This window comes from Tenrec ecaudatus, chromosome 1 (genome assembly GCF_050624435.1).
Source record: "Tenrec ecaudatus isolate mTenEca1 chromosome 1, mTenEca1.hap1, whole genome shotgun sequence".
Taxonomy (NCBI): Eukaryota; Metazoa; Chordata; class Mammalia; order Afrosoricida; family Tenrecidae; genus Tenrec; species Tenrec ecaudatus.
Genome location: NC_134530.1, coordinates 124,068,285 through 124,093,126, shown reverse-complemented (window position 1 = coordinate 124,093,126; position 24,842 = coordinate 124,068,285). Strand labels below are relative to the sequence as shown.

The following is a 24,842-nucleotide window of genomic DNA, read 5'->3' as shown; positions in this document are numbered from 1 at the left end:
TTTTGTCTTTTTTTTTTCCCTTTGTGAGTTGTGTGGTTACAGAGCAGGTCAGTCATACACATTTTGTTTAATATAATTCATTACAAGCCTCACAGTGAAATGCCTCTTATCCCGTTTCTTCCCTGTGCTTCTGGTTTCCAGTCCTCTTCCTTAGTTTTAGTAACTACTCTGCTTTTTGTCTGCCCCCTTGATCTCAAATAATCAGCTCTTCTGAGTAGTGCACCCCTGCCCAAGTCCCCCTGTGGACTCCTCTGTTGCTTCTTACGTCGCCTTCGTTTATTGAGTGCAAGAGAGGAGCGAGCCCTGGTGCCATCGTGAGTTCCCAGCTACTTCCCGTTTTTCATTTGCTTCCAAACTGGTGATACTTGCTCCCGATGCCTTAGGGCCTCTGGGAGGTCTGAGGATGTAGAAGTATGTGGGGCCGGGACAGGTTCTCAGGGACTGCAGTTTTCACTTGATACCTTTGTCTTGTCAGGAACGTGGTGGGAGGCCCTCCAGAGCAGAGTAGGCAAAGGAAATGGTGTGCAAGCCAAGGACACGCTCCTAGATTCAGATGGCTGTGAGGGGAATCCAGCCCCTGACACATCATCACAGTTCTGGTAGGCGCAATTGTACACCGATAATAAGTAAAGATTATAGTAAAGTCATAGAGAGCATGAGAGATAGAAGAGAGGTAGAAATAATGGAGTCAGACACATTTCAAGGTAGCAATGCTCACTTCAGTCCCACTTGGTGGTCCACGTGGAGAGAGAGGGATATTTAATGCTAACCAAGGCTTTTATATTCTCTGGGGACATGCAAGCCCCCTAATTACAGGTGAAGACATACGTCACAGGAAAGGGTTGTGCTGTAGGTAATAAAGTGATGGGAGGGGGGCGATCTAGTCTAGGGGTACACACGTAATAGGAAGAGGAGGGGTTGGGGGTATACATGTGGCAAGATGGGCGGATCCTAAATTCAGGATGGCAGCCTAACTTTGGATGCCACTTTTGGATGCGGATTTCACCTGTTCCCTGGCTCAACTATAGAGATCATTTACCAGTAGGGTGTGAACTCCACCTATAGGAACCAAATCCATGATTGCAAGCCTTTAGGGAGAAGTAGCCCATTGTCCTTAGCAGCAGGTGGGACTAGCCAGTAGTCTGGCAACTGACTGCCTTCAGGGAGGTAACTTGACAATTATTTACCATTAGCTTCAAGCAGTGTCCTAAGGAACATATTTGGGGGAGAAGACTTGGGAGAAATCTTTCTGTTGCCCACAGATGGCTTTATGTTCAGTACTGAAGGTCAACAGTGAGGGGGGCTGGCTGTTGTTCTCAGGGCTCCCACTGTGTCCTCTTTGCTAGCGCTACCACCAACCAAACATGCCCACAGCCAGCAGCTGCTCTCCCTGATTCTCTGCCCCACAATAGCTGCCCGGTGGGCTTTCCTGGGAGGGGAGAGGCAGGGTCTCTGAAAACTCCTTGCAGTTTAGAGCTCTGGTGACGAAAACTTCTGACTCTATGAGCTTTTGCCCCTCAGTGCTGCCTGATCCCTGTTTGGTTCCAAGTCTCTTTCCACAACATTCAAGATACGGGGCAGAAAGAACTAGGGTTCTTTCCATATCGCGCAGTTCGGACTCGTGTTACTTATTTTTCTGAGCTATGGGCAAACTGGGTTATTGTCAGAGGGTCCTGGGGAATCCTGAGCTATGTTCTTGCGGGGGCTGAGGGGAGAGGAAGGGTCACAGGATTAGTTTTTGCTTGGATTGTGTCCCTTTCAGCATTTTAAATGGTTCACGGCAAAACCTTTGGGAGTGAGCATAGCAGGGTATAAGTTGGCATTGTAGTCGTCATCCAGTAGTCTCTGACCCCAGCGTTTTCAGATGAGAATCATACTTTGTGGGGTTTTTGTTGTTATTGTTAAGGGCCTTTAATCTCCTCCAGTGTGTGTGTGTGTAGAAATTAAAAAATATATATCATGCACTGGGTGAAGGTTTACAGAGAAGATCAGTTTTCTATTCAATAATGCATACATCTGCTTTTATTTCATGTCCTTGATTGCAGGCCCCATAATACAACATCACTTAGCCCAGTTCCTTCTTGTGTTTTTTCTCTCTCTTCTTTTGCCTTTCCTAACCCTTCTGAACTTTGTCCCTGGCTAAATGCTGTTTTCTTGAGTGTAAGTGGCAGATTATTCTACCAGTCTGACCACTAAACCTGGTCTTATTATTTTGTGTTTTCTCCCACTGGGTCCAGACCTTCTAATGAGGTGCTTTTCAGAGAAGTTGGTGAGGACCGGTGATGTTAGGATAGCTCATTGGTATATTGGATTGTTTCTGAATTTCTTCAACTTTGTTTACTTGTTTTTCCTCTGGACAGAGAGATCAATAGTTACACTTTAGATGGCTGGCTACTCACGAGCTTGAGCTATAAGACTTCATTCGCTACTCTCCAAATCTGGCTGTACAACATTGTCCTTGTGGACTCCCTAGGGTTATGAGTTGGACTGTTAACCGCAGGGTCGGCAGTTTGAACTCAACAGCTGCTCTGAAGGAGAAAAACGAGGCTTTCTACTCTCATCAAGATTTATAGTCTCAGAAAACCACTTGGGGAGTTCTGCCCTGCCTGATAGGGACTTTGAGTCAGAGTTGACTTGATGCAGTGGGTTTCTTGTTTTATTTCTCTCTCTCTCTCTGACATTTTAGAAGTAGTCTTTTATCAAGATTGCTCTGGAGGGATTTGAACTACCAGCTCTTTTGTCAGTAACCAAGAGCCTAACCATGTGCGTACTGGGTGACTAGCAGTGTAAATCGTTGGTCTAATGTTATGCTCCAAGAAGAATGGTCAGCTGACTTATCTGGGTATGTGTGGTGGGATCACAGGAGAGTGTAGGGGCTCCTTGAATTCAGCCCCTACTGATGGATGTTCTAGAAATTCAGAGAAGTAGAAAATAATGAAAAACCGTAAAGCTTCAAATCTACTTTTGTTGTTGTTAAGATTTTATTATTTTTAAAATCATTTTATTAGGGGCTCATACAACTTTTATCACAATCCATACATCAATTATGTAAAGCAAATTTGTACATTCATTGCCATCATCATTCTCAAAACATTTGCTCTCCACTTAAGCTCCTGGCATCAGCTCCTCATGTTTACTCCTCCCTCCCTGCTCCCCATCCCTCATGAACCCTTGATAATTTATAAATGATTATTTTGTCATATCTTGCCCTGTCTGACGTCTCCCTTCACCCACTTTTCTGTTGTCCGTCCCCCAGGGAGGAGGTCACATGTAGATCCTTGTAATCGGTTTCAAATCTAATTCTACAAAAATGTTTGAAGGACACCGCTGTAGACCGATTCCCAAACGGTCAACTCTTCAGTGGTAGATACAATGCCAACTATAGTGGCGACCGCAGGATACTTTAAACCGTTGTAGCAGCAACCAGCTAATGTTGATCCTGGTCCTCAATCACTGGCTGCAAATTTAAGGTCTCTGTGGTTAGATTTCAGCCCCAACAGGTCATTGTGCCCAAATGTCAATGGGATTTGAGTTAATCTGTGAGACCCTGTCTTACTGTTAGTCTGTGTGTATGGTTACGTGCGCTGGCAGACTCAAGGGTAGTGTGTTTTCCATTACGATTAGCGGTGTTGTCAACTCGATGCCCCTTTTCCTTTGAAAAGGGGACCGATGGTGACTGCATGCAGACCTGGTGGGATTTCATGGGTCCGGGCTGTAGACAAAGCCGTTGGAGGTCTCTCCCTGTTTATCTTACTATAAGCTGATGATGGAATCATCGCTTTCAGAAAATTATTTGGTCTGGTTTTCGATAATAGGAATCCCTCTGATAGTGTTTTGGATGACTTCGTTGTGTCTTGGGCCCATAGGGGCTGTTACAAGAATCAGCAGTGTTGAAATGCAACCTCACTGACACGTTAGCAGCAGCGGGCAGCTCGCAGACTCACATGCCAGTTGGTGCGCTCAGTTTGCTTTTGTTTGTTTTAACAAACCCCAGGCGTGGGGAGGTGGGGCTAGCTAATTAGATCTCTTTGGAAATCTCTGTGGGGAAAAGTCTTGCATCTACACTATGAATCCTAGGAAATCCAAGTGTCACATGGTTGGCTTTCCATCAAGAGAGAAAGGCGTTTTTGTTGGTTTGTTTCAATGCCCTTCCTATAAGAAAGTACACAAACCATTCATAAAGCAGTGTACAGAGTGAGATACTGTATTTACTTATCAAAGGTATCCCTTGAAGGACTGAGAAGCCTTGATTTTGCCAAGGTTCAGAGACAATGATGTGGACCAGGACATACTTTTAGGAACTGTCAGGCAGGTTGTCTTCCCCCCAGTGGACCCACACTCCTTAGAATTGGTCAGAGTTCCACATGGATGTCTGGCTGGATTGTGATGAGAGTTGTATGAGCCCCCAATAAAATGATTTAAACAAAAAAAGGATTGGTCAGAGTTCATCTTTTACTCAAAAGGCCTTTGGTCAAAACTGGGTTCTGATTTGCCCACAAGCATTCAGAACAGATTTACTTTGGTCTTCTTTGGCGAGGAGGAGAGATGCATTCGTTACATCTCATATGGCTCAGCGGTCGCAGTCTCATCTTGCTTGTAGTTGGGCTAGGTTTGATTCCTGGCCAGTGTACCTCAGACAAGGCCAGCGTCCACCTGTCAATGGAAGCTTGTGTGCTACTGTGGTGCTCAACGGGTTCTAATAGAACTTCAGACTCCCACAGACTGCTTTTGAAAATCAGCCATGGAAAGCCCACTGGATCATACCGATAGGACCCACAGGTGGTCACGGGGATGGTGTAGGGACTGGGCAGTGTTCTGTTGTGCATATAACATCCCTGAGTTAAGGCCAATATTTATTAATTATGAAGTCCATGGATCCAGCTAGGAAGCTAGCATCCTAACTTTCATGTGTAAATCTGACAGAGTCGAGGGTCAGCTCTTTTCAACCATTGTTTGGATTTCTCAGCTGCATCTTGTTGGGCACTGTTTGGCCATTTGCTCCAGTGTTTTGCCCCAGCTCTGATCTTTAGGCCACAATTACCAAATAGGGTCACCATGAAAACCTCTGCCAGGATGGTCTTCTTTGGAACTGCTGTCTATTGTGAGCTATAATTGGTCCTAGAGAGGATTTTCTTTGTCTTCTCTTTCTTCCTCTGTTTCCCTCACCCTAAGAGAAATTAAGCAATTTGACCGGTAATCCTTTCAAAGAGATTCCAGGCTTGCTCTGCCTACATTGCTGAGGGCTTTCTTGGTGGTTGTTGATTGTCCTCCCTCTCCCCTGCAGCAAGACTCATTTAACTGGAGAAAGAAAGAATCCACAGGTTACTGAAGGATTTAGGTAAAAGCAGGTGCTTGGGGGACTCTTTGTCCTTGCCAAAGGAATTTAAAAAAAATAGGATTGAGTAGTTTTTTTAAAAATTTCCCAATCATGGTGTGATTTCTTCTTGGCCAATACTTTTCTGGGGACTCTGCCCAGTCTCCTTGTGCCAGAGCTGGAGAATCATCTTGGCCAGAGGCTGCCACACATGGAGTGAGGAGGAGCCATTCCCAGGAACAGGAGGAAGGCTGGGGCCAGGGTCAGACAGTGCTGACCATCTGGAAAATCCTGGACGTCAGCACCAATATCTGCCTCTCATACATGTTTTCCATTTTATTTCCAAATATATATTTTTTCTTAGTTCTTATTCATTTGAGGTATGCATTAATGTAGTACTCATCTATTTTTAATATACCCCGTGACCCAAACTTTTGAGTATCTACAGAATTGTATACTTGGGAGCAGGAAATGAAATCATCAGGATAATATTTGACATACTTAAAGGTGCCCCACAGAAAGTGTCTTAGTGCTGCTGTGATCGAAAGACCACAGAAATGTGTTTTTTCACCATCCCGGGTGCAACAGGTTGAAACTGCGATCCTTTCCCATTGGGAGTCCCAGGCAGTGTGGGGTTCCTTGGTCATCCGTGCCCCTTCTTGCCTCTGTGTGTGCGAGTAGGCCGCTGTGCCTAATCTGCTCTCTGAGTAATGCAGAAGTGATTAGATTTACAACCTGACCTGCCTGAGTGTGATCTCGTTAACAAAGCACAGGCAGCCTTCGTCCCAACATAGGTTACAGAAATAGTACATCACAGTTTAGAGTATTATTTGTGGGCTACAAAATTTTTTTTTGATACTTAGAAGCCAAATTATCTTATGCTTTATATTTTTAGACTAAAAAAACACCTTTTATGTAACATGTGTATGTTCTACATAGGGTCACTATGGGTTGAAATCAACTCAGTGGCATGAGTTTTGGGTTATTTTTTAAATCTATACATTTGCTGTCATTTACCGATTACATTTTTCATTATCTACCTGTTATTGACATAGCTATATGTTGAACACAGTATAACTAAGCAGATCTTTGCATACTGGGTGATTCACAATCAAAATACTTTAGAAATGAAGATAAACTGAAGAGTTAACCATAGCAACCTTATAGGGCAGGGCAGAACTGCCCCTGTGAGTTTCTGAGACTGTCACTCTCTATGGGAGTTGAAAGCCCTGCCTTTCTCCCAAAGTGCAGCTAGTGTTTTATGCTAGGGACCTTGCCGTTGGCAGGCCAACCCATATCCACCACGCTACCAGGACTCCTACGAGGAGGCATCCACTCAGTGGCAGTGAGTTTTGAGTTAAACAGTTAATAACTCAATTCAAACTCATTGCCATGGAGTTGATACTGACTCATAGCGACTCCACAGGATAGAGTAGAACTGCTCTTTTGGGGTTCCAAAACTGTAACTCTTTCTGGGAATAGGAAGCCCTGCCGCACGGAGCAGCTGATGGTTTCAAAATGCTGGCTCTGCAGTTAGCAGCCTACTATGCTACCAGGGCTCCTGATTAATTACTGTACCTGAAACCTCACTGCCATCAAGTCGATTCTGATTCCAAGGGACACTCTGAGGGTTTCCAAGGTTGCAAGTCTTTCTGGGAGCAGATGGCCTCATCTTTCTCTCAGAGCAGCTGGTTGGTTTGCGTAGGCCTGTGCTTAGCAGTCCAGTGCCTCCCGTACAGCGCCAGGGCCCATTATCTCCTGGAGTGCCGCTGAGTGGTGGGATAAAAGACTTCTGCAGAGCTGCCAAGCAGACAATGAAAGCATTGATTTGACACTTACTGAGTGCCCCTGTGTGCCAGGTATGCTAAGGCTTGGGTTTTGAAAGGTAAGTAGGGCCAGCTACCTTATTTATCAATGACTTTGGTATCATAGGAGTGGTTACGCATTGAGCTGCTAACCTCAGAGTCAGTAGTTTGAAACCACCAGCCACTCCTTAGAAGACCAGGCTTTCTACTCCAGTCTTGGAAACCCACAGGGCCGTCCTACCCTGTTCTATAGGGTTGCTATGAGATGGCTCTTGAGTTTTTTTGGTTTTCTTAGTTTGGTATAATCAGAAGTCTCACCCCCACACCCACCCCACACTCACTGTCATTGAGTCAATAGCAACTAACAAAGAGCATGTAGGACAAAATCGAACTTCCCCTGTGAGTTTCTGAGACTGTAATTGTTTATGGAAGTAGAAAGCTCTATCTTTCTCCCACAGAATAGCTGGTGGTTTTGAACTTCTGGCCTTTTGAATCACAGCCTAACTCGTAACTGTTATACCACCAGGGCTCCTACAACCCCTACCATCCCCAACGCCCCAAATATCAAGATGCCTTGCGATCAGACTTTGGGAAAAGTCCAGTATCTCAGGCCATGTCCAACATGTTACCTGTGTAGGCTCAGATTCTAGATCCATACCATCTACTCATAAGGACTGTGGCTGAGAAGTCACTCCCCACCCCCCACCCCCAAGCATATCCCTCAGGCCTTGTTGTTCCCTTAAACCGTGCTCTCACCTCCTGGTGATTTGGGGTGAGTTCGCTCCATCTCCTGGTGTGCTTCTTGGGTCTTTCCTCATTCCTTTGTATGGAAAGCCAGTGCTTATATGAAAGTGTCTGCTTGGCCTTTCTTTATAGACTCTGACTCCTTTTTTCATATTTGTGTTAACCAACCCTGGATCATGTCCTCCTGGAACTTTGTTGAGACCGTGCTCCAGGTGCTTTTTATGTTGCTAATAATGGAAATGATAACCTACATCTGTCCTTGATCTACTGTCACAACTTGCTGCTAGGTTTAGGATGCACCCCCCACCCCCAAGTTAAAAAAATCTGGGACTCTACACAATCAGTTTTTCTTCTGTGTGTTCTTTGTGCTTCGTTTCTTTGGAAAACCCCTCCAGATAATAGCTGGGATGACGAAAGCGCTGGCAGTGTCTGCTGGCAGCCCCTCTTCCTTAGCTTCGGGCACTCTCCCTTGGCAGACCTCACTGCGCTTCAGAGAAGTTTGCCTGGAAGGGAAGACGTGATTGCTTTAGCTCGGTTCGGGGTTCTGCTTTCCCTATTTTGCGTAGTCATGTGATTTGAAGAAGGACAGGATCAGCTCTAAGAGAAAGAGCAGTTGCCATCCAGTCGATTTTGAACTCATGAAGTCCACAGGGGTCTGAAATTAAGTGTGCCCCATAGAGCATTCAGTAGCTGATTATTTGTGGGGAAGAAAACCACCAGGTATTTCTTCTGCGGTGCACCTGAATGACCTTAAAAAACCTCCAACCTTTTGGTTAGCAGTTGAGCTTTCCTAATTTTTTGGGGGGGAGGGCAGTGCTGTGGAGGGTGGATTGTGTTTTCTTTATTTCTATTGTACTCTTACTGGGCTGGGTTTGGTTGGGATTTGAGCAGGTTGAACCATAGGAAAAGCTTCATGGCGGGTGGGATGGGGGGAGGTTAAACGTTGGCGGTTTTATATCATTTAAAGCTAATTCAGCACATGTAGAAAATCTGAACTGGTTTATGGATTGTTGCTCTTAAAGATGGACTGTGAGAATGCAGTCCACAAGCTCATGCTACATCCTGACCAAAATCCAACGGGACACCCGTGCTAACATCGCTCTTTTTCCTGTGTTGCTGCATAGGTCACTCTGCACCTGAATCCCATTTCCTCACTCTACATTCACGAAAAGCCCGTCGTGTTCCTGCTCAACTCCCCGAAGCCCCTGGTCTGGCATTTGAAGACAGAGAGACTTGCAGATGGGATCTCCCGGCTTTTCTTGGTGAGTGCCTACAGTCCTCACAAACAGCCCTCGCATGAGGTGCCGCTGCTCTGGAACTTTGTAAGGCGACTTCACAAGAACTATGCAGGCTCACTTTATTAAAATGATACTAGACGCTAAATATTACCAGAGTCTAAAAAGGATTGAATGGAGAGTGCACTCTGAGAGAGATTTGCATGGCGTAGATTAGCAGTCACAGAAAGCAAAGCACCCACACTCACGCGTGGATGGCCAGCGCTCCAGTTTGCACATCTGAGCAGGACACGCTCATACTGTGTGGCCTGCACTTTGGTTTGAGCTCTGAGACCCTCTCGGGCACCAGAAGCCACATAAACATTGCAAATGGCCCCTGGGTGTGGGTGGTCTCTGGCCACTTAATAAATACGCACACACCATTCTAGTTTTGTATAATCCTGGCCTGGTTTCTGATAGGGGCCTCTGTTTGTTGAGCAAGTGACCCAGCGAGCTCCAAAATGAAATCATTTGTATTTTATTAAAAAGCTGGAGCCCAGCTCTTGTGGAAAGATCCAAATATTACCTACTATTTGTAAATCCTGTCCTTTTGAGCCTGCCAGAACATTCGTTTGCTAGTTGTGGAGAAATAGATGAGTTGTTGGGGTGGGATGTTTTGAGGATGATCTCATGTCTGATGATGAGCAACGCTGCTGCTTTGTAGTGGTAACATCTTGGGTTGTCAATTTCAGGAGCTCCCTGCAAATGCCCCTAACTGGCCAGCCTGGAACTTTACATCTCTCTCGGTCCACACACATCCCAGACTTACACGTGCCTCAGAGAGCGGCCTTCCCTTTGCATAACTTTGCCCAGTTAATGATCCTTAATACAGACCTGTAGATTCTTGTCATTTGTATTTGAAGGGTATTAGTAAAAACTCAAAAGGACCCATCAAATGAAACAAGAATCCATAGTCTTTATGGATAATAAGTAGAGAAATAACAGGAAAAAGTGAAGAGAGGGAAATGCCTCCTTATAGGAGAAGGCCAGTGACCAGATGTAGAGAGAATGTGATGGGGTTAGAGACTCATTATTGTCCCATCTTGGTAAAAGTTGATCTGGCAACAATCGCCAGTGGACGTTAAGTCCAGCCGGCATGGTAAGGGTTTGAGAAGGAGGATATTTACATGATCTGAAAGTATCTTTCCACAAATGGCAGCAGGACTATAGTAAATCTATAACAATGACTTAACCAAGGGGTCAAAATCATCAACAATACGGGGCAGATGGATATGGCGTGCCTTCAGATGAGGTACCCTGAAAAAGAGCACAGTGTCACCCACGGATATGCTGCCCAGAGTGTAATCACGAGGGAACATCGGGCGAGACCAAATTTAGTAACACAGACTGTGCTCTTCAAAAACTGCAGCCATGAAAGACAAAGACAGATGAGACCTTCCAGCTTAAAGGAGATTCAAAATACATTGATGTTGACCTTGATCTTCTTGAGGATGGGTAAAGGGGGAAGTTAATATTATGGGGTGTTGACAATAGAAGACATTGGAGGTTAGACTATAGATTAAAATATTGTATCAATGTTAATACTTCTTGAATCTGTTAATTGTATTTTTATGTAAAAGGGTGTCCTTGTTCTAAGCAAACATACTTATTACATTTAGGTATTAAGGGGTAAAGGACCAAATAATTCATAAAAGGAAAAACAAACAAGCAAAATCCAAAACAAAGCAAAACACCCAAACTTGGATATACAGAGAGCATAATAAAGCAAATGTGGCAAAATGCCAAAACCTGGTGAGTTTGCTTAAAGGATAAATAAGAATTCTTTGTACTATTCATGCAACTTTGCTGTTTACTTGAATTATTTTTAAAACAAAACGTTTAAAAACTCAAAGGTATATTTTACAAGGCAGGAGTTCCTAACTAGTAGACTATTTTGAGGATTGAAACACTTCTTATTTGTCAATTCAAAAGGCTCAAAGTCAATAATTAAATAGTTTTTCATATGACTGTTATTAGCTGTGATGAGATGAAATTACTTGGGTGGGGTCATGCAAATAGAGGCTGTGAAACATTAATCAAGAGAACTCATCAATTTTGCCATTCCCCCGGGTCTATAAGAGAGCCGCCTCTGAAGCAGGAAGAGAGAGAATCCCGTGACCCTCAAGAAAGTCCGGCCACTGGTGGAGTACATGCTGATCCCGGTCCAAAGTGGAGGAGATACCAAAGCACCAGAGGCTGCAGCACCAGAATTATGAGGCAGGGCAGAAGGGCCACACTGAGACTATAAGGCAGAGCAGAGGAGCCAGAACCAAGACCACGCGGCAGAGTGGTGGGCTTCCCAGCCCACGGTACAAGGCTGAGGTCAAGGGGCTATGTGGCTGAGAGGCGGAGGAGTAGAGAGGCGTGCCTGCCAGCATGGCTGAGAAGCATTGTAGACTAAAGAACTGTATCTTCAACACTTTGTAGCCTCTTCGCTTCCCTAACCATGCCAATAATCACTAATGTTGTCTGTGAGTTCTGCTTAGCTATTGCAACAGAGTATCCAATCCCGCAGAGTAGCAGAGCTGAGGGAGGGGTGGCTGGTATCAGAATAGGATAAAGAAGGATGAAGGGAGGAGGCTTGTCTGACCTCTTCCTTTCGGCATTTAATTCTCACAACTGTATGATAACGGGGATAAACTCCATTTCACAGACGAGGAACGAAAACGTTAGAGAGGTTACATAGTGGGCAGAATGACAGAGCACATCACTGACAGTGCTGGGATTCAAGCCTGTGTCAGACTTTCTCTGTAAGCTCTTAGGCTAAAACACAGCTCTGTGTTGATAATCATTGTCAAGTCATGCAATTAAAGTATGTCTGATAGTGAAGTGGATAGTGATGATCATAAGTCCATACAGTTTAGCTTCCTTATAAGGTCCCACAGTACAGTACTGTGGGTACTAGCTACATGATGCTACCTACCTTCATCTCATTGGACAGCTCTGCAGAGGTTGTGAGCATAGCACTTGTCTGCCCTGGTCTGAACTCTGTTCAGCTGTATTACTTATCCCTCCCTGCCCCCAATCACTGGGGAAAGGTGAAGCTTTAAATTCCAGGGCACCTGAACTCTGCTGTGTGGCCCGCGTTTTCCTTTGGGGAAGCATTTCCCTCTCATCTGCACATTCCTTCATGGCTGGAAGAGATGGCATGGCATCTGTCGCCCACTCAGGTTCTCAGATCCATAGACAATGAGTGACGCCAGCGCTGTCACCAGCACGGGCTCCAACAGCGAGCACATACCAGGTGAGGAAGAGACAGCAGCGCTGACCTTCCTCTCTGGAATCAGAAATGAATTCCAGTATCTAGTTCACAGCGTTTGCATCAGAAGGACAGTGGTGTCCTCTGCAGAAGACCAGCGGTGTCTTCTGTTGATCCTTTTACCAATGCTAATAGTTAAAGCTTGGAGCTAAAACGGTAGGACCAAACCAGCTGCTATTGAATTGATGTCCGAGTAGAACTATGCTCCACAGGGTTTTCAGTGGTTGACCTTTCAGAAAGCAGGTCGCCAGGCATTTCTTCTGAGGCACCTCTGAATGGACTCGAACCACCAGCCTTTCAGTTACTAGCTGAGGGTGTTAGTCATTTATACCACCCAGGTGCAAAAGACCGATAGCTAAAATAACTAAATTATTGTCGGTGAAGTATTTCATTCAACCTTTCCAAAGGCTCATGAATCATCTTTAGAAATGGAGCAGAGGCTGGGCCCTTCTCATCACTGCCGTCCCTGCTCCCGCTCCCACCCCACATACTGGGTTACCCAGCGTGCCCAGAGGAGCTGAGGGTGAAGGGGGATGGCGCTCCTGATGCCCACTCAGTCCACGGCCCCTGTGTCCTTGCTTCCTCCCTGATGCGCTGCTGAGGGGTTGCAGTTGCTGGCTTAAAGCTGTCCTAACTTTCCTGCTCGGGCCTGATACTGTAATACTACCTTTCTTTCTCTCTTTCTTAAGTAGCACCGGTGATGGGAAAGGTTCAAGTAGTGGCACAGCCTCATGTGTCGGGAAGATCATTTAATTTAAATAGACATGTCTGCGAGGTTGTAGCGGCCCAAACTCTAAAAGGAAGTCCTATAATTAGTTAGGAGGGCCTTGCATTACTGAAAACAGCTCAGCCGCCCCATGACGGTGAGAATGTTGTGCTTGAAGACTCATTAATGCAGGCACCTGTCTGCTTCTGTGAAGTCATCGCAGCCCTTCCCTGGATCTCACGGAGTGGGGACGACCCAGGCATGCGGGACAAAGGTAGGGGGCATCTTGTTCCAGGAAATGGGAGTCAGGGGGAGTCAGGGGAGGAGTGATTGCTTCAGGCGGAGTCTCAAATGGATCCTTTAGTATTAGTCAGTCTCTCTCTCTCTCTGTCTCTCAATCTCTCTCTGATTTTCAGTTTTCCTTTGGCAGGGAGTATAGGATGGCCCAGAGACTATATTGGATCGATTAGGATGATCATTGTCCCTTGATGCACTATAACAAAAACAACCATCTGTGACCAAATGGCTCTAACTTCTCAGTCTGTCAAGTTGAAAGTACAAATAAAATTGTTTAGAAAGACCGTATATGCTGCTGCTTATTTATACAATTATTTTCATACGAAATAAAAAATAGATAACCAAGTTGGACAATAGATGTCTGAACTTTTAAGCCAAGTTTGTTGCAAAGAGTGGAACACATATTAATATTCTTTATTAATATTAATGTGACCTTATTAAGTTGACAATATTAAATTGACCTTAAAAGTTGCTGTGATTTCAGTAGGCATTTCTCCTAGGAAGATATACAAATGACCAGAAATGCTTAACATTATTAATCACTAGGCAAATGGAAGTCAAAACCACAGTGAGATAGCACAATGAGGTATCACGTGACACCTTTTAGAATGGTTACAAATTAAAAAGACAAGTGTCACAGTATCAGTGTGCAGCGATACTGAATCCGCATATACTGCAAGTGGAAACATGACATGGAAATCAAGTTTGCCATTTCCTCAAGTGATTCCATATAGAGGTTCCATATGATTCAGCAATTCTGCTCCTGGGTGTAGAGCAGGGGTCCTCAGACTTTTTAAACAGGGGCCAGTTCACTGTCCCTCAGACCTGTTGGAGGGCCAGATTATAGTTTTAAAAAAAAACAACCATGAACAAATTCTTATGCACACTGCACATATCTTATTTTGAAGTGAAAATACAAATGGGGCAAAAACACCCGGCGGGCCAGATAAATGTCCTCGGCGCGCCGCAGTTTGAGGACGCCTGGTGTTGAGGGTTGACAATGTCTGTTCACGCAGCCATTTGAGCACAAATGTTCATAGCAGCGATATTCATAATAGCCAAAAAGAGGATACAACCCAAATGCCTATGAGCAGACAAATGGACAAGTAAAATGTGGCACAGATGGTAAATGGATTATTATCCAGCTAGGAAAAAGGATGTACTGATGGACGCCACAACACAGATAAACCTTGAAAGCATGCTCCATGAAAGAAGTCAGGCACACAGGCCATATCGTTTATGACTCCGTTTATCTAGAATGTCCAGAATAAGCAAATTCATGGAGACAGAGAGTCGATTAGTGGGTGCCAGAGGGTGGTATGGGTCAGATTTATATATTTTCAATCTCGCCTTCTCTGCATTCCAAACTTGAACTTTCATGCAAAGTTTACAAACTTGGAGACTTGGGCCAAGCAGAAAGCCCAGATGAGACTTCTGGGGAAGGGATGTAGGTGAATGTGTGCATTTTTATGTGGGGGTGGGGAGTAGGCAGGTGAGGGGATATTGGAATCTGAGGTATGGTTACAAGATTTAACTCATTGAAAGAGCACACCCAGTTAAATTTGAATTAAGATAAACAGCAAAAACTTTGTTTTTCTTTTGTATGCTCATGCAGTATTTGGGTTATGGTAGTTATATAATTGTCCATTTAAGGATTAAGTGTGTAGGGGTGGAGTCTGGCTTGTCAATCAGGTCAGAGCCAATGAGGCTTCTTCTGTGTGGGCATAGCCTTCCCTTAAGGATTCTGGGAATTCCTGTATTTCTTCTTTGGAGGTGGGAGACTCTGCTCACACCCTGGGAGACATAGCAGCTGATAAGATACATGGACCCACCCTGATGCAGCCCTGGGTACTGGAGAAGCCATGCAGAGACCCCTGCCAGCACTGAGACTTTCTACCCACTGGCCTGTGATCTATATTCTGTGTCATTGCATGTGTTTTGTGAGCCTGAAGAGGACTTTCTAGATTAGTCTCAGACATAAGGGCTAATATCAGACTTAGAGACTTGATCTGGACTGAGCTGGGATGTTTTCTCAATGTTCAATTGCTCTTGTATAGAAATCTCTTTCTTATACAAATATGTGTATCCATGGATTTGTTTCTCTAGTCTACCCAGACTGACACATGGTCATATTTATAATTAAGAATCACTTGTTTATTTGAAGTGCTAACCTAAGCGGGCATCCTATGTTGCATTTGCAATCCCTGTTTAGTGGTGGGCCCCGTTTTTGCTCCTAATTGACACTGCTGTGGGAGTTAGGCGCCCTCCGTGCTAATCTTGGCCCTGCCACTGACTAGTGGTACATCAGTGGGGGAGGAGGTCACGGAACTCTAGGCCTCCTCTCGAAAATGAAGGCGCTGTGCCAGCTGATCTCTAATGCTCCTCCCAGCTTTCAGATGCCTTGAGCCCTTGATAAACGGCCTCTAGACATTACATCCCAATTGGGTTGGATACAGAAAGTGGCAATCTGAACACTGCCTCTTCAGCACCTCCAAGTAAACATCAAGACCAAGACAGGTGGAACCAATGAGAGAAACCAACTATGCTATTGGCTATAGAGGACAAACCCTTCGGAATCTAATCCTAATGAAAAACATAAGCGGATGCCAGGATTATGTTTACTATTCAGACATCACTGGCATTTTTAAGAAGGGGAGAAGGATGAGTGAAGAAGCTCGAGTTGACAAAATCCTTTTTCTTAGAGTAGGAGGGAGTAGAGGGGCAGGGGGATGTCTAGAAATTTTGGGCGTCAGCCACCAAGCCCCAAGCAGCTCAGTTCTCTGGCCACACTGCAGTTTGGATGACCTGCAAGGCCCAGTGAAAACTAAGTGCCATTTGTTTGCCTGTGCCTCGTAGTAACTGGAAATCAGAAGGCAGCATTTCAAACCAGTTGTTAAGTAGCCCCAGATGTGGGTTGAGCCCTGCGCTAGGAGGGGATGTTCATGGGCTGCACTTCAGCGCATGCCTGGTAGTTCTCCTGTGAATCTGAGTCATGTGGTATCTGAGATGTCCCAAGAATAGCTCAGATGTTCATGTTTGCTTGCGAAGGAGGACATTTTTCTTGTTTTTTCCCCCCTTATACCACCCCGCTAACCCCCCTGTATTCTCTTCTTTTGTTACTTTGAAAATCTGGAAATAATTTCCCCCTCTTCCTTCTTTGGGAAGCTTCCCCTTGTATTTATAAAAACATGAAACCAGTATACCTGGCATGTTGATTAAGGAGTTCTGAGTTAAGCACTATACTGCTAACTTTAAGATCGGCAGTTCAAGCCCAATGACTGTCTGCAGGTTGAAAGATGAGACTTGTCTGTTCCTGTCAACTAGCCTGGAATCTTGGAAACACTAAAGCGCATTTTACCTTGTCTAATAGGGTTGCTGAGAGAGCACCAACTCAATGGTAGTGTGTGTTTGGCAGGTTTTGTTTTTTTTTCCCAGGTGTATCAGTTTATGCATCTACTTCTTCATTGATCCCACCTGCACTTTTCGAGTGCCTTCAAGATGCTTGGAACCATACTGGGTATGGAGGATACAGGGGAATATGCTGAATCGCTTGCCCACAGTTATGTGGATGAGACAGTTAAGAATCGCAGTTCAGTTGTAGAAGCCCCTGCATACTACACACAGTTCAATGCTAAGGTCCTCGCTGAAAGGTTTGGCAGTTCGAACCCAGCAAGAGGGAGCTTGGAAGAAAGTCGTGGCTGTTGGCTCCTGAAAGACCATAGCCAGTGAAAACCTTTTAAACACAGTTCTGCTCTCTAGCTCGGGGTGGGGGTGGGGGTGGGGGTGGGTCACTGTAAGTCAGAGTCAGCCTGACAGCAAGTGCTTTGGTAATAAGTACCGGGGTTTGAGGAAATGGGAATCCTTCTTCCAGGCGCAATGAAGGGCAGCTTTCATCACTAACTTGACTCTGAGGCACAGTGAGTGACACATGGGCCCGGGTTGTGGTCACCTGCCAGCTTTCTGCTCAACTGAAAGTCACCCCCACACACCTAGGTAGGGTCTAGATAGGCACCATGTTGGGTTTTCCAGTGACTTCTTTCCTCAAATAAGTTCTCTTGAAGTCCGATTGCGGGACTAAACATTTCAAGATTGGCGGTGGTTCTTTTTTTCGTCTCCCAGGTCTCTTGGAGGAATGACTCATTGTGGCCTGTGGGATATTCCAAGTGGTGTGGACCACGCATTTTTGTTCTGGAGGCTGCTTATCTGCTGGTTTTGTGGTTTGTCCATAGAGCCTTAATTACAAGGGGCTTGGTCCTCTCATGAAGTAGGGTCAGTCAACTACCATATTTCCTAGGAAGTCGTTTCTGGCCCTTCTGTGGCGAGAGAATGCTTCTAAATGGCCATTGGTATTTGGACCATTGAAAAGAGTCCTGTTTCAGCTGGTAATCACAGTCCAGAAAGGTTTTGAACGACTCCCTACACTTCATCCTGAGACACTGGGTTATGGCAGGTGAATGCTGTCAGTCAGTGGCCTGGGGGTGATGGCTCTTGAGAGTTTGCCTGAACGTGTTCTTCCTGAGCCAGATGCCCTGTCCAGGAAGGTTCATGTAAGTTAGACTTTTCCTGGCTGTGTCGGATGTGCTGTGTCATGTCTGTGCAGCCACAGGCCCCAGCCCTGAAAAGGCTCTACTTTCATTCAACAAATTGAGGTTAAGTAAAGGGGCTTTCCCTGAGCAGAGAAGGCTGGTGTTTCTTCTGTACAGTTGCATGACATCCTTTAAAGCTTTGTTGTCTAAAGCTAATCTGTAATCGGATGCGTCTGCCCTTCCCAAACATTGGGCAATTGTATCAAATGTTACATCTCTGGTGCCCTTGGTTAAGTGGTGGGCAAACTCCAGGGAGCTGTTTGGAAGAAAAAGTGAGTGTTTAGAAAAGGGAGGTGGTGGAGTATTTCATTTCCTTATGGCGGGAGGGCAAAAGGAATCTGCCTGCCAGCCTGCCTGCCTGCAGGGTAGGCTCTGATGAGGCTGCTGGAAAACTCTAGGCTGTGCCTCAAGTCTTCTCGTATGCAGAGGGCAAGAGGCCCCCAGGTGAGAGCTCCTATAGGTGGCTCAGCTCCCCGTCTCAGAAAGGGACTCTGGGATGGCCTCATTCCTTCCCATGGCTCAGAATCTTGGGGTATATTGGAGGCAGCGTTAGTTGTCAGGAGCCCTGTGGTTATGTTATATGTTGGGCTGCTAACTGCAAGGTCAGCAGTTTGAAACCACCAGCGGCTCCTTGGGATGAGGTTTTCTGCTCCCGTAAAGAGTTACACTCAAAATCTCCAGGGGCAGTTCTACCCTGCCCTTTAGGGTCACCATGAGTTGGCAGTGAGTTTTTAAAATTTTCTTCCCCTTTTGTGGCACCTCAGGCTCCCATTGTCTGACTCCCTGACTGAGAAGCTGCTCCAGTTTTGCTGCCAGGGAGGAAGGAGTCTATTTTGCCTATCTTCTGTCCAGGCTAGAATGTATGTCCCAAAATCTGCATTTGCCCTTGGATGCCCCAAGGTCTTTGTTACAAACTTGAGCTCTTATGCCTCAGGACAGTGGGTCTTCCTTGCTCTGCCTCTGCCTTGCCCCATTTTGGAGGCACATGACACAGCCCTGTTACGAGGACTACGGTCCACCCAGCAGTCACGGGCTCCTGAAGTGCTCACAGAAGACACAGCCCATTTCACTTCTAACCTCCCGTCGCTGTCACAGAGACGCTGATCTTGAGACACTGTCGTTTCTGAGCGGTGTTCAGAGCTGACATTTGGCCCCAAACCTTGAAAAGGTTTTTATATTCCCCACCCCATTTCTTTAACTTCTCCTTCTTCCAAGTTTATGTGTCTACCCTCTAGCCAGTAATTGACCTTCTAGTCTCCTCCCACCCCCAGGAGCCATCTGAAAATATTTCTATTTTTAGCTCCTCCCTCCTGTTGTAACAGTATTTTAACACACTTTCCATTGTAATCAAATACCTCAGTGCTATTGTTTCCTAAGTTGTCACTGTGTTTCATACTGTGGTTTACCATAAGGAATGTTTTTCAATGTGAATATTTAAAAATCGTTTTGTAATAGTGGTCTTATACAATATTTGTCTTTTGTGATGGACTTATTTCACTCATCATGATAGTCTCCCAAGTTTCCCGTGTTACATCACACGTTTCCCCAGAATAATCACTGTTCTCTAACTCTGTGTCGGAATTGTATGCGTGCACTATAGTTTGCTTAGCCTTTCTTGATAGGCACTTAGGTTGTTTCTATCTTTTTGCTATTGTGAATAGTGCTGCAGTGGACTTCGTCTTCTTTTTTTTAAGGAGGCCTGGTGGCACAATAGTTAAGCACTAAGCTGCTAACCAAGATGTTGGAAGTTCAAACCTACCAGTGGCTCGCTCTACAGGAGGAAAACCCTGGCCATCTGCTCTAATAAAGATTCACTGCCTCGAGTCAGTTCTGACTCAGTGACCTTCCAGGACAGGGTACACCTGTCCCTGTAGGTCTCAGAGACTGCAACTGTGTAGGAAAGTCCAGGGGTGAATTCTACTCTATAGGTTGCTATGAGATGGAATCGACACAACAGCCACAGCATAGCCCTTTTCAAAGTCCTTGGGTGGTTCACACAATTCATGTGCTAATTGAAAGGCGCCTCAGAAGAAAGGCCTGGTGATCTACTCCTGAAAAATTGGCCACTGAGAACCGTATGGGCCCCAGTTCTACACTGACACACAGAGTTGTCAATAGTTGAAATCAATTAAAAGCCGGCTGTAATATTCCTTTTTAATATCTTGCTTAATATCTGCGCAGTCCTTCACTCACTGGGACCCATCTCGACACTAAGGAATGAGCTAAGACCTGTTGTGAGGATATGCATGGGTGCACTTAGCACCCATCCTTAGCCTGTGTCCTGTGTTTGGCACTCTCCTAAGCACATCACATACAGTACTGTGTCAGGCTGCAGTCGTTAGTGACGCACAGCCTGTGATGCTTGGGTATGTATGTACAAAGACAGATTGGTGCCAAGAAATGGCTCAGCCAGTTGTAGAAGGAAGTCCAAATCTGTGGCTCAGGTGTATCAGCTGAAGGCTACTCCTGACTCATGTAGCTGCCTGGGCTGATGAACAGGAAGATGAGGTAGGAAGACCACGGGCTGGTAGAGGCAGAGCTGAATGAATCCAAGTTCGGCAATCTGATGAAGGCCCCTGGAAACGGGAGATGATGGAACAGGAGGTTGATGAGCCACATACAGGAACCAGAGCCAGTAGAAGTGAGGTAGCTGCTTCTGCACACGGACAGTCTATACTAAGAGCAGGCCACACCATGAACGAAACCTCCTTCGATACTGTCAGGACTGACCAGATTTAGGAGTGGTGGTTAATTGTTGTTAGGAGCCATCGAGTTGGTTCCAATTCAGAGTGACCCTGTGTCCAACAGAGTGGAACACGACCAGGTCCTGCACAGCCTCAACATTGTTCTCGCGTTTGAACCCCTGTCTGTAGCCACTGTGTCCATCTGTCTTGTCAAGGGTCTTCCTCTTTCTCACTTCCCAGTTCCATTACCAAGCATGAATTCCTTCTCCAGGGGCTGGTCTCTCCTGACAACATGTCTGAAGTATGTGAGTCAAATTTCTCGCCATTCTTGCCTCTAAGGAGCAGTCTGGCTGTACTTCTCCCAAGACAGATTTGTTCTGGGACTGAGAAAAGTCACACCTTGGATGAGGGCAAGTAGGTGTAACCAGAATATTGGATTTTAATTGTGTGTTGCTGTCTGGTCCAATAGAAGAAAGTGCTTGGGTTCCTTGGTTTTGCCCAAGATTGACATCAGGACGTGTCCTGTCCACATCTGAGGCCATGCAACTGCCGTACCCCAGACCCCCTGTGAAGCATCGGAAGCAGCGTTGGCACTTGCTCGAGCCACGTCCGGAAGTTAGGCTTAGCAGTCACATTCTAAAGGTGATTGAGTCCTCACTTGTCCTGAGCCTGTCCCCCTTATTTTTCCTGTGTTTGGAACCACTGTCATTAGTCCCCAGGTGATAACGTTCAAGGAGGGGCGTTGTGTGAACTCGGGAGAGACAGACATAGGCCAGGAGCATCCTCCTTTTCCAGGGCAGTGACTGGAGCCCCAGTAGAGCCGTGCTGCCTGGCTCCAGGGTGTGTGACTGTTTTCACTGCAACCCTTGCCTTCAACCTGGAGCCCTGTGTCGCCCCCATGACAGGACTTCTGGGCAGGAGCACAAGTCAGGGCCCTGGCTCCAGCTGACACAGTGAAGAGCTGGATGGGCTCGCCAGCCAGGACTTGTTTCAGCACTGGGATCCAGGTCATGCCAGGATTTCCTTTGGGTAAGGAATTGAAAGTGCTCCTTGACCCCTTTCCCACTGATGTTTCCCCTCAGGGCTCCTCTGGTTGGATCAGCTCCCCGGAGAGGCCTTGCTTAATATCCACGCAGTCCTTCACTCACTGGGACCCATTTCTCCACTACTGGGCAGCCACAAAAATGCTGCCTGCCAAGAGCCCTCTGCCTCGACTTGAGAGCTTATTTAAAACTCACTAGAAAGGGGGTTCTAGTCCACTGCATTCTGAACCCCCAAGAAAATATCTCTTAGAACATTTTCCCCAGGCTGTCCTTGGGTCTCTTGCTATATACCTACCTATCTTTTTTTCTCCCAAGGAAGAATTTCTTGTCACCAGAAAGTCTCAGTACTGCTCATAAGCCTTCAAGATATTGGATAAGATACAAGTTTCCAGAGTAATCTCTTTAACTTAAAGTCTATTGATTGTAGGTTGTTAAGCACAGCTACAAAATGGCTTCATAGCAAAGTCTAGATTAGGGTTTGTTTAGCTAATTGAGGGCTAAGGAGCCCTGGTGGCACTGTGGGTTAGGCAGTGGGCTGCTAACTGCCAGGTTGATGGCTCAAACCCACCAACTGCTTCTCGGGAGGAAAATAGTGGTCTAATCCGTCATGACGTCATCTCAGAAATGACCAGAAGTTCTCCTCTGTCCTGTAGCATCACTGCGAGTCACAACCGCCAGTGTATTGTTGCTGAATAGCTTAGCCAAGTTGACACATGAAACTGAACAGCATAGACGTGCTATGTTTTAACAACAGCCTGATAAGTCTTGCTTTGCTGTATCTGCTCTAGATTCCTACACGTTGATGGTTGGTGTTTATAACCAAATCTTTCCTTTTAGTGAAGTAACTGTTCTGTTTCTGCAGTAGTCATTCTTACTACCTCTGTCCTCTCCTTTCCCATTTCTCTCCACCTCAGCAGCCCTGCTCCCCAGGCCAGTAGAAAGCAGGAGACCGGAAGAGGCAGAGACGGGGGACAGCTCCTGCTGTGCCCTCTGCTTTCCTCCTCCTCTCTCTGAGATGGGACACTGCCCGTATGTCTACTCTCTCTAGGTTGAGATCTGGCCTTTAGTTAGTTACCCAGAGCTTTGCTGCCCTGCCAGTCTCCCTAGGAACGGCTTTTGTGGATACATGAGTGCCATGGTGGAAAGAGAGCATGACTTCAAAGTTCAGCAGACACAAGCATGAATCTGCATTCTGTGATCTGGGCTTTGGCTGAACCTCTCAGAACCCGGAGTCCTTCACTTGTAAGAGCATTCAAAGTCCATGTTGTTGTTTCCGTGTGCTGTCGAGCCAAGTTGGCGAATAAACAAGCAACAGAAACCCACTAACTGCTGAGTGCTTCTCCAACTTACGGCCGTGCCATGTACCAGAGTAGAAGTGCCACATGGGGTGTTCTGGGCTAGGTGGCATTTTGACAGGAGCAAATCTCCAAGCTCCCCCCACTCTCCCCGCTTGGAGCTGCTGTTTAGGTGCCATCTTGTTAGTTCTGAGTCATAGCGACCCTGTGTACAACGGAACGGAACGAGGCACCCTGGCCTGCGCCATCCTCCCTCATTGTTGCTCTGTTGGAGCCGCAGCCACGGTGTCAGTGCACCTGTTTGCAGGCCTAGTGGTTACCAACTGAGGCCTAACCATTGTGCCACAGGGCTTCTCAGAAGCTATGTGACACATTTAACACATGGCCATTAAGAGCCTTTAGGGTGGTTGCCTCCCAGCATTCTGCTTTCTAAACACTCAAGGGGATTCTTCACCGAGCTGGGGGTGAATGGGTGTGTAGTTGGCTAAGCATTGAGCTACTAGCCCTACGGGGGTGGTTTTAAACCCAGCAGCCTCTCCACGGGAGAAGGATGGGACGGTTGGCTCCTGTAAAGATTTAAATAAAGTCTTGGAGACCATTCCTCTCTGTCCTATCGTGTTGCTGTGAGTCCGCTCTGTGCTAGTGCATTGGTTTTATGAGGTGTAGGGGTTAGCTTGTCCACCAGTCCTGCTTTCTGCGGTGTGGTGGGGATCTAGAAGCGTGGCTTTCTGTCTCTCTTCCCAACCCTGCTGCCTCTGGGCTCTGGGCTCTGTGCCAGGAGGAATCTTCACTGCTTTGAGCCTTGGCTTTTCTGTAAGACAGGGCTCTGCTGAGCAGGCAGATCAGGAGGCACTTGAGTGAGAATTCTATGAACCTGCCTATAGAACCCGCTGTTGATCTAATCCAGCTTCTGCTCTTGAACTTGGATGGGCAGGTTGCATGTACTTTAAAGAAAACACAGGGTTGTCTTATCCTCCCCTCCCTGCACCCCAGCGAGGACTTGCCCAGAGTCTGTAGAAGGTAGGGGTGTTTTGACGACAGTAGTGGTAAGAGAGCTTGCATGTTGTCTTTTGTCCTTAAGAAAGCAAAACCAGAAAACCTTTATGTGGCCAAAAAACTTTGGAAGACAAGAAAGGGTAAATTTAGGTCTCTGGGAGATTGTTTGAAAGGATCGCTGGGTGGCCTAAGAGTGTGCTTTGGAAAGCGGCATTGTGAAGCAGCTCCCGCATCATTGAGCTGCCAGCCTGTGGAGCCGGAGTTTGTCTCTTGGACGAGTGAGATCTTTTTCTGCCCTCTGTGTATGCGCACACTGTCGTTCTCGTTGTGGTTCTGTGGCAGATCAGAGGGTTGCTTTTGTGCTGGCCTCTGTTCAAGTTTGTGCATGTTTATACTCCGAGGGGAGCATCCCAGAACTGTCGACTTGGACATGTGTAAACACAGGGTGAGTTGGAACAGAGGGCAGTTTCAGTTCTTCAGTTCTTTTCATTTCGGCAAAAATATAAATTAAAAAAATAAAAACAACAGGACGATCACCATGCATGCATCGAGGCAAAACGAGTGTCTGAGGCGTGTGAAGCTGCTCTCTGAACGAAAGCTGCAACCTGCTCGTGGGAGTAAAGCAGAGACACCCAGGACTTTCTCAGATGGCCACAAGGACTTGTGAGTCTTGACTGCATGATTGGCAGACTCCATAATCACATGGCTCATGAATATGTAGCTTTTCAAGTAATGAATATAGGGTCCCAAGTATGGAAGGTATTATTTTATTAAAGCAGAATTTTTTTAAGGGAAAAAGAAAAACATTGAGTCATGATGTATGGTAATAGAAAACACGT

The 24,842-nt window shown here is 46.1% G+C and overlaps 1 protein-coding gene across 1 annotated transcript in view; it reads left to right on the top strand.

The window, feature by feature from the left end:
• TGFBR3 (transforming growth factor beta receptor 3) overlaps nt 1–24,842 on the top strand; it is a 218,802-nt gene that overhangs the window by 116,611 nt on the left and 77,349 nt on the right. Inside the window, exon 4 of the mRNA XM_075558367.1 lies at nt 8,988–9,125. Coding sequence (XP_075414482.1) covers nt 8,988–9,125 — 138 coding nt within the window. The remainder of the gene's footprint in view (nt 1–8,987; nt 9,126–24,842) is intronic.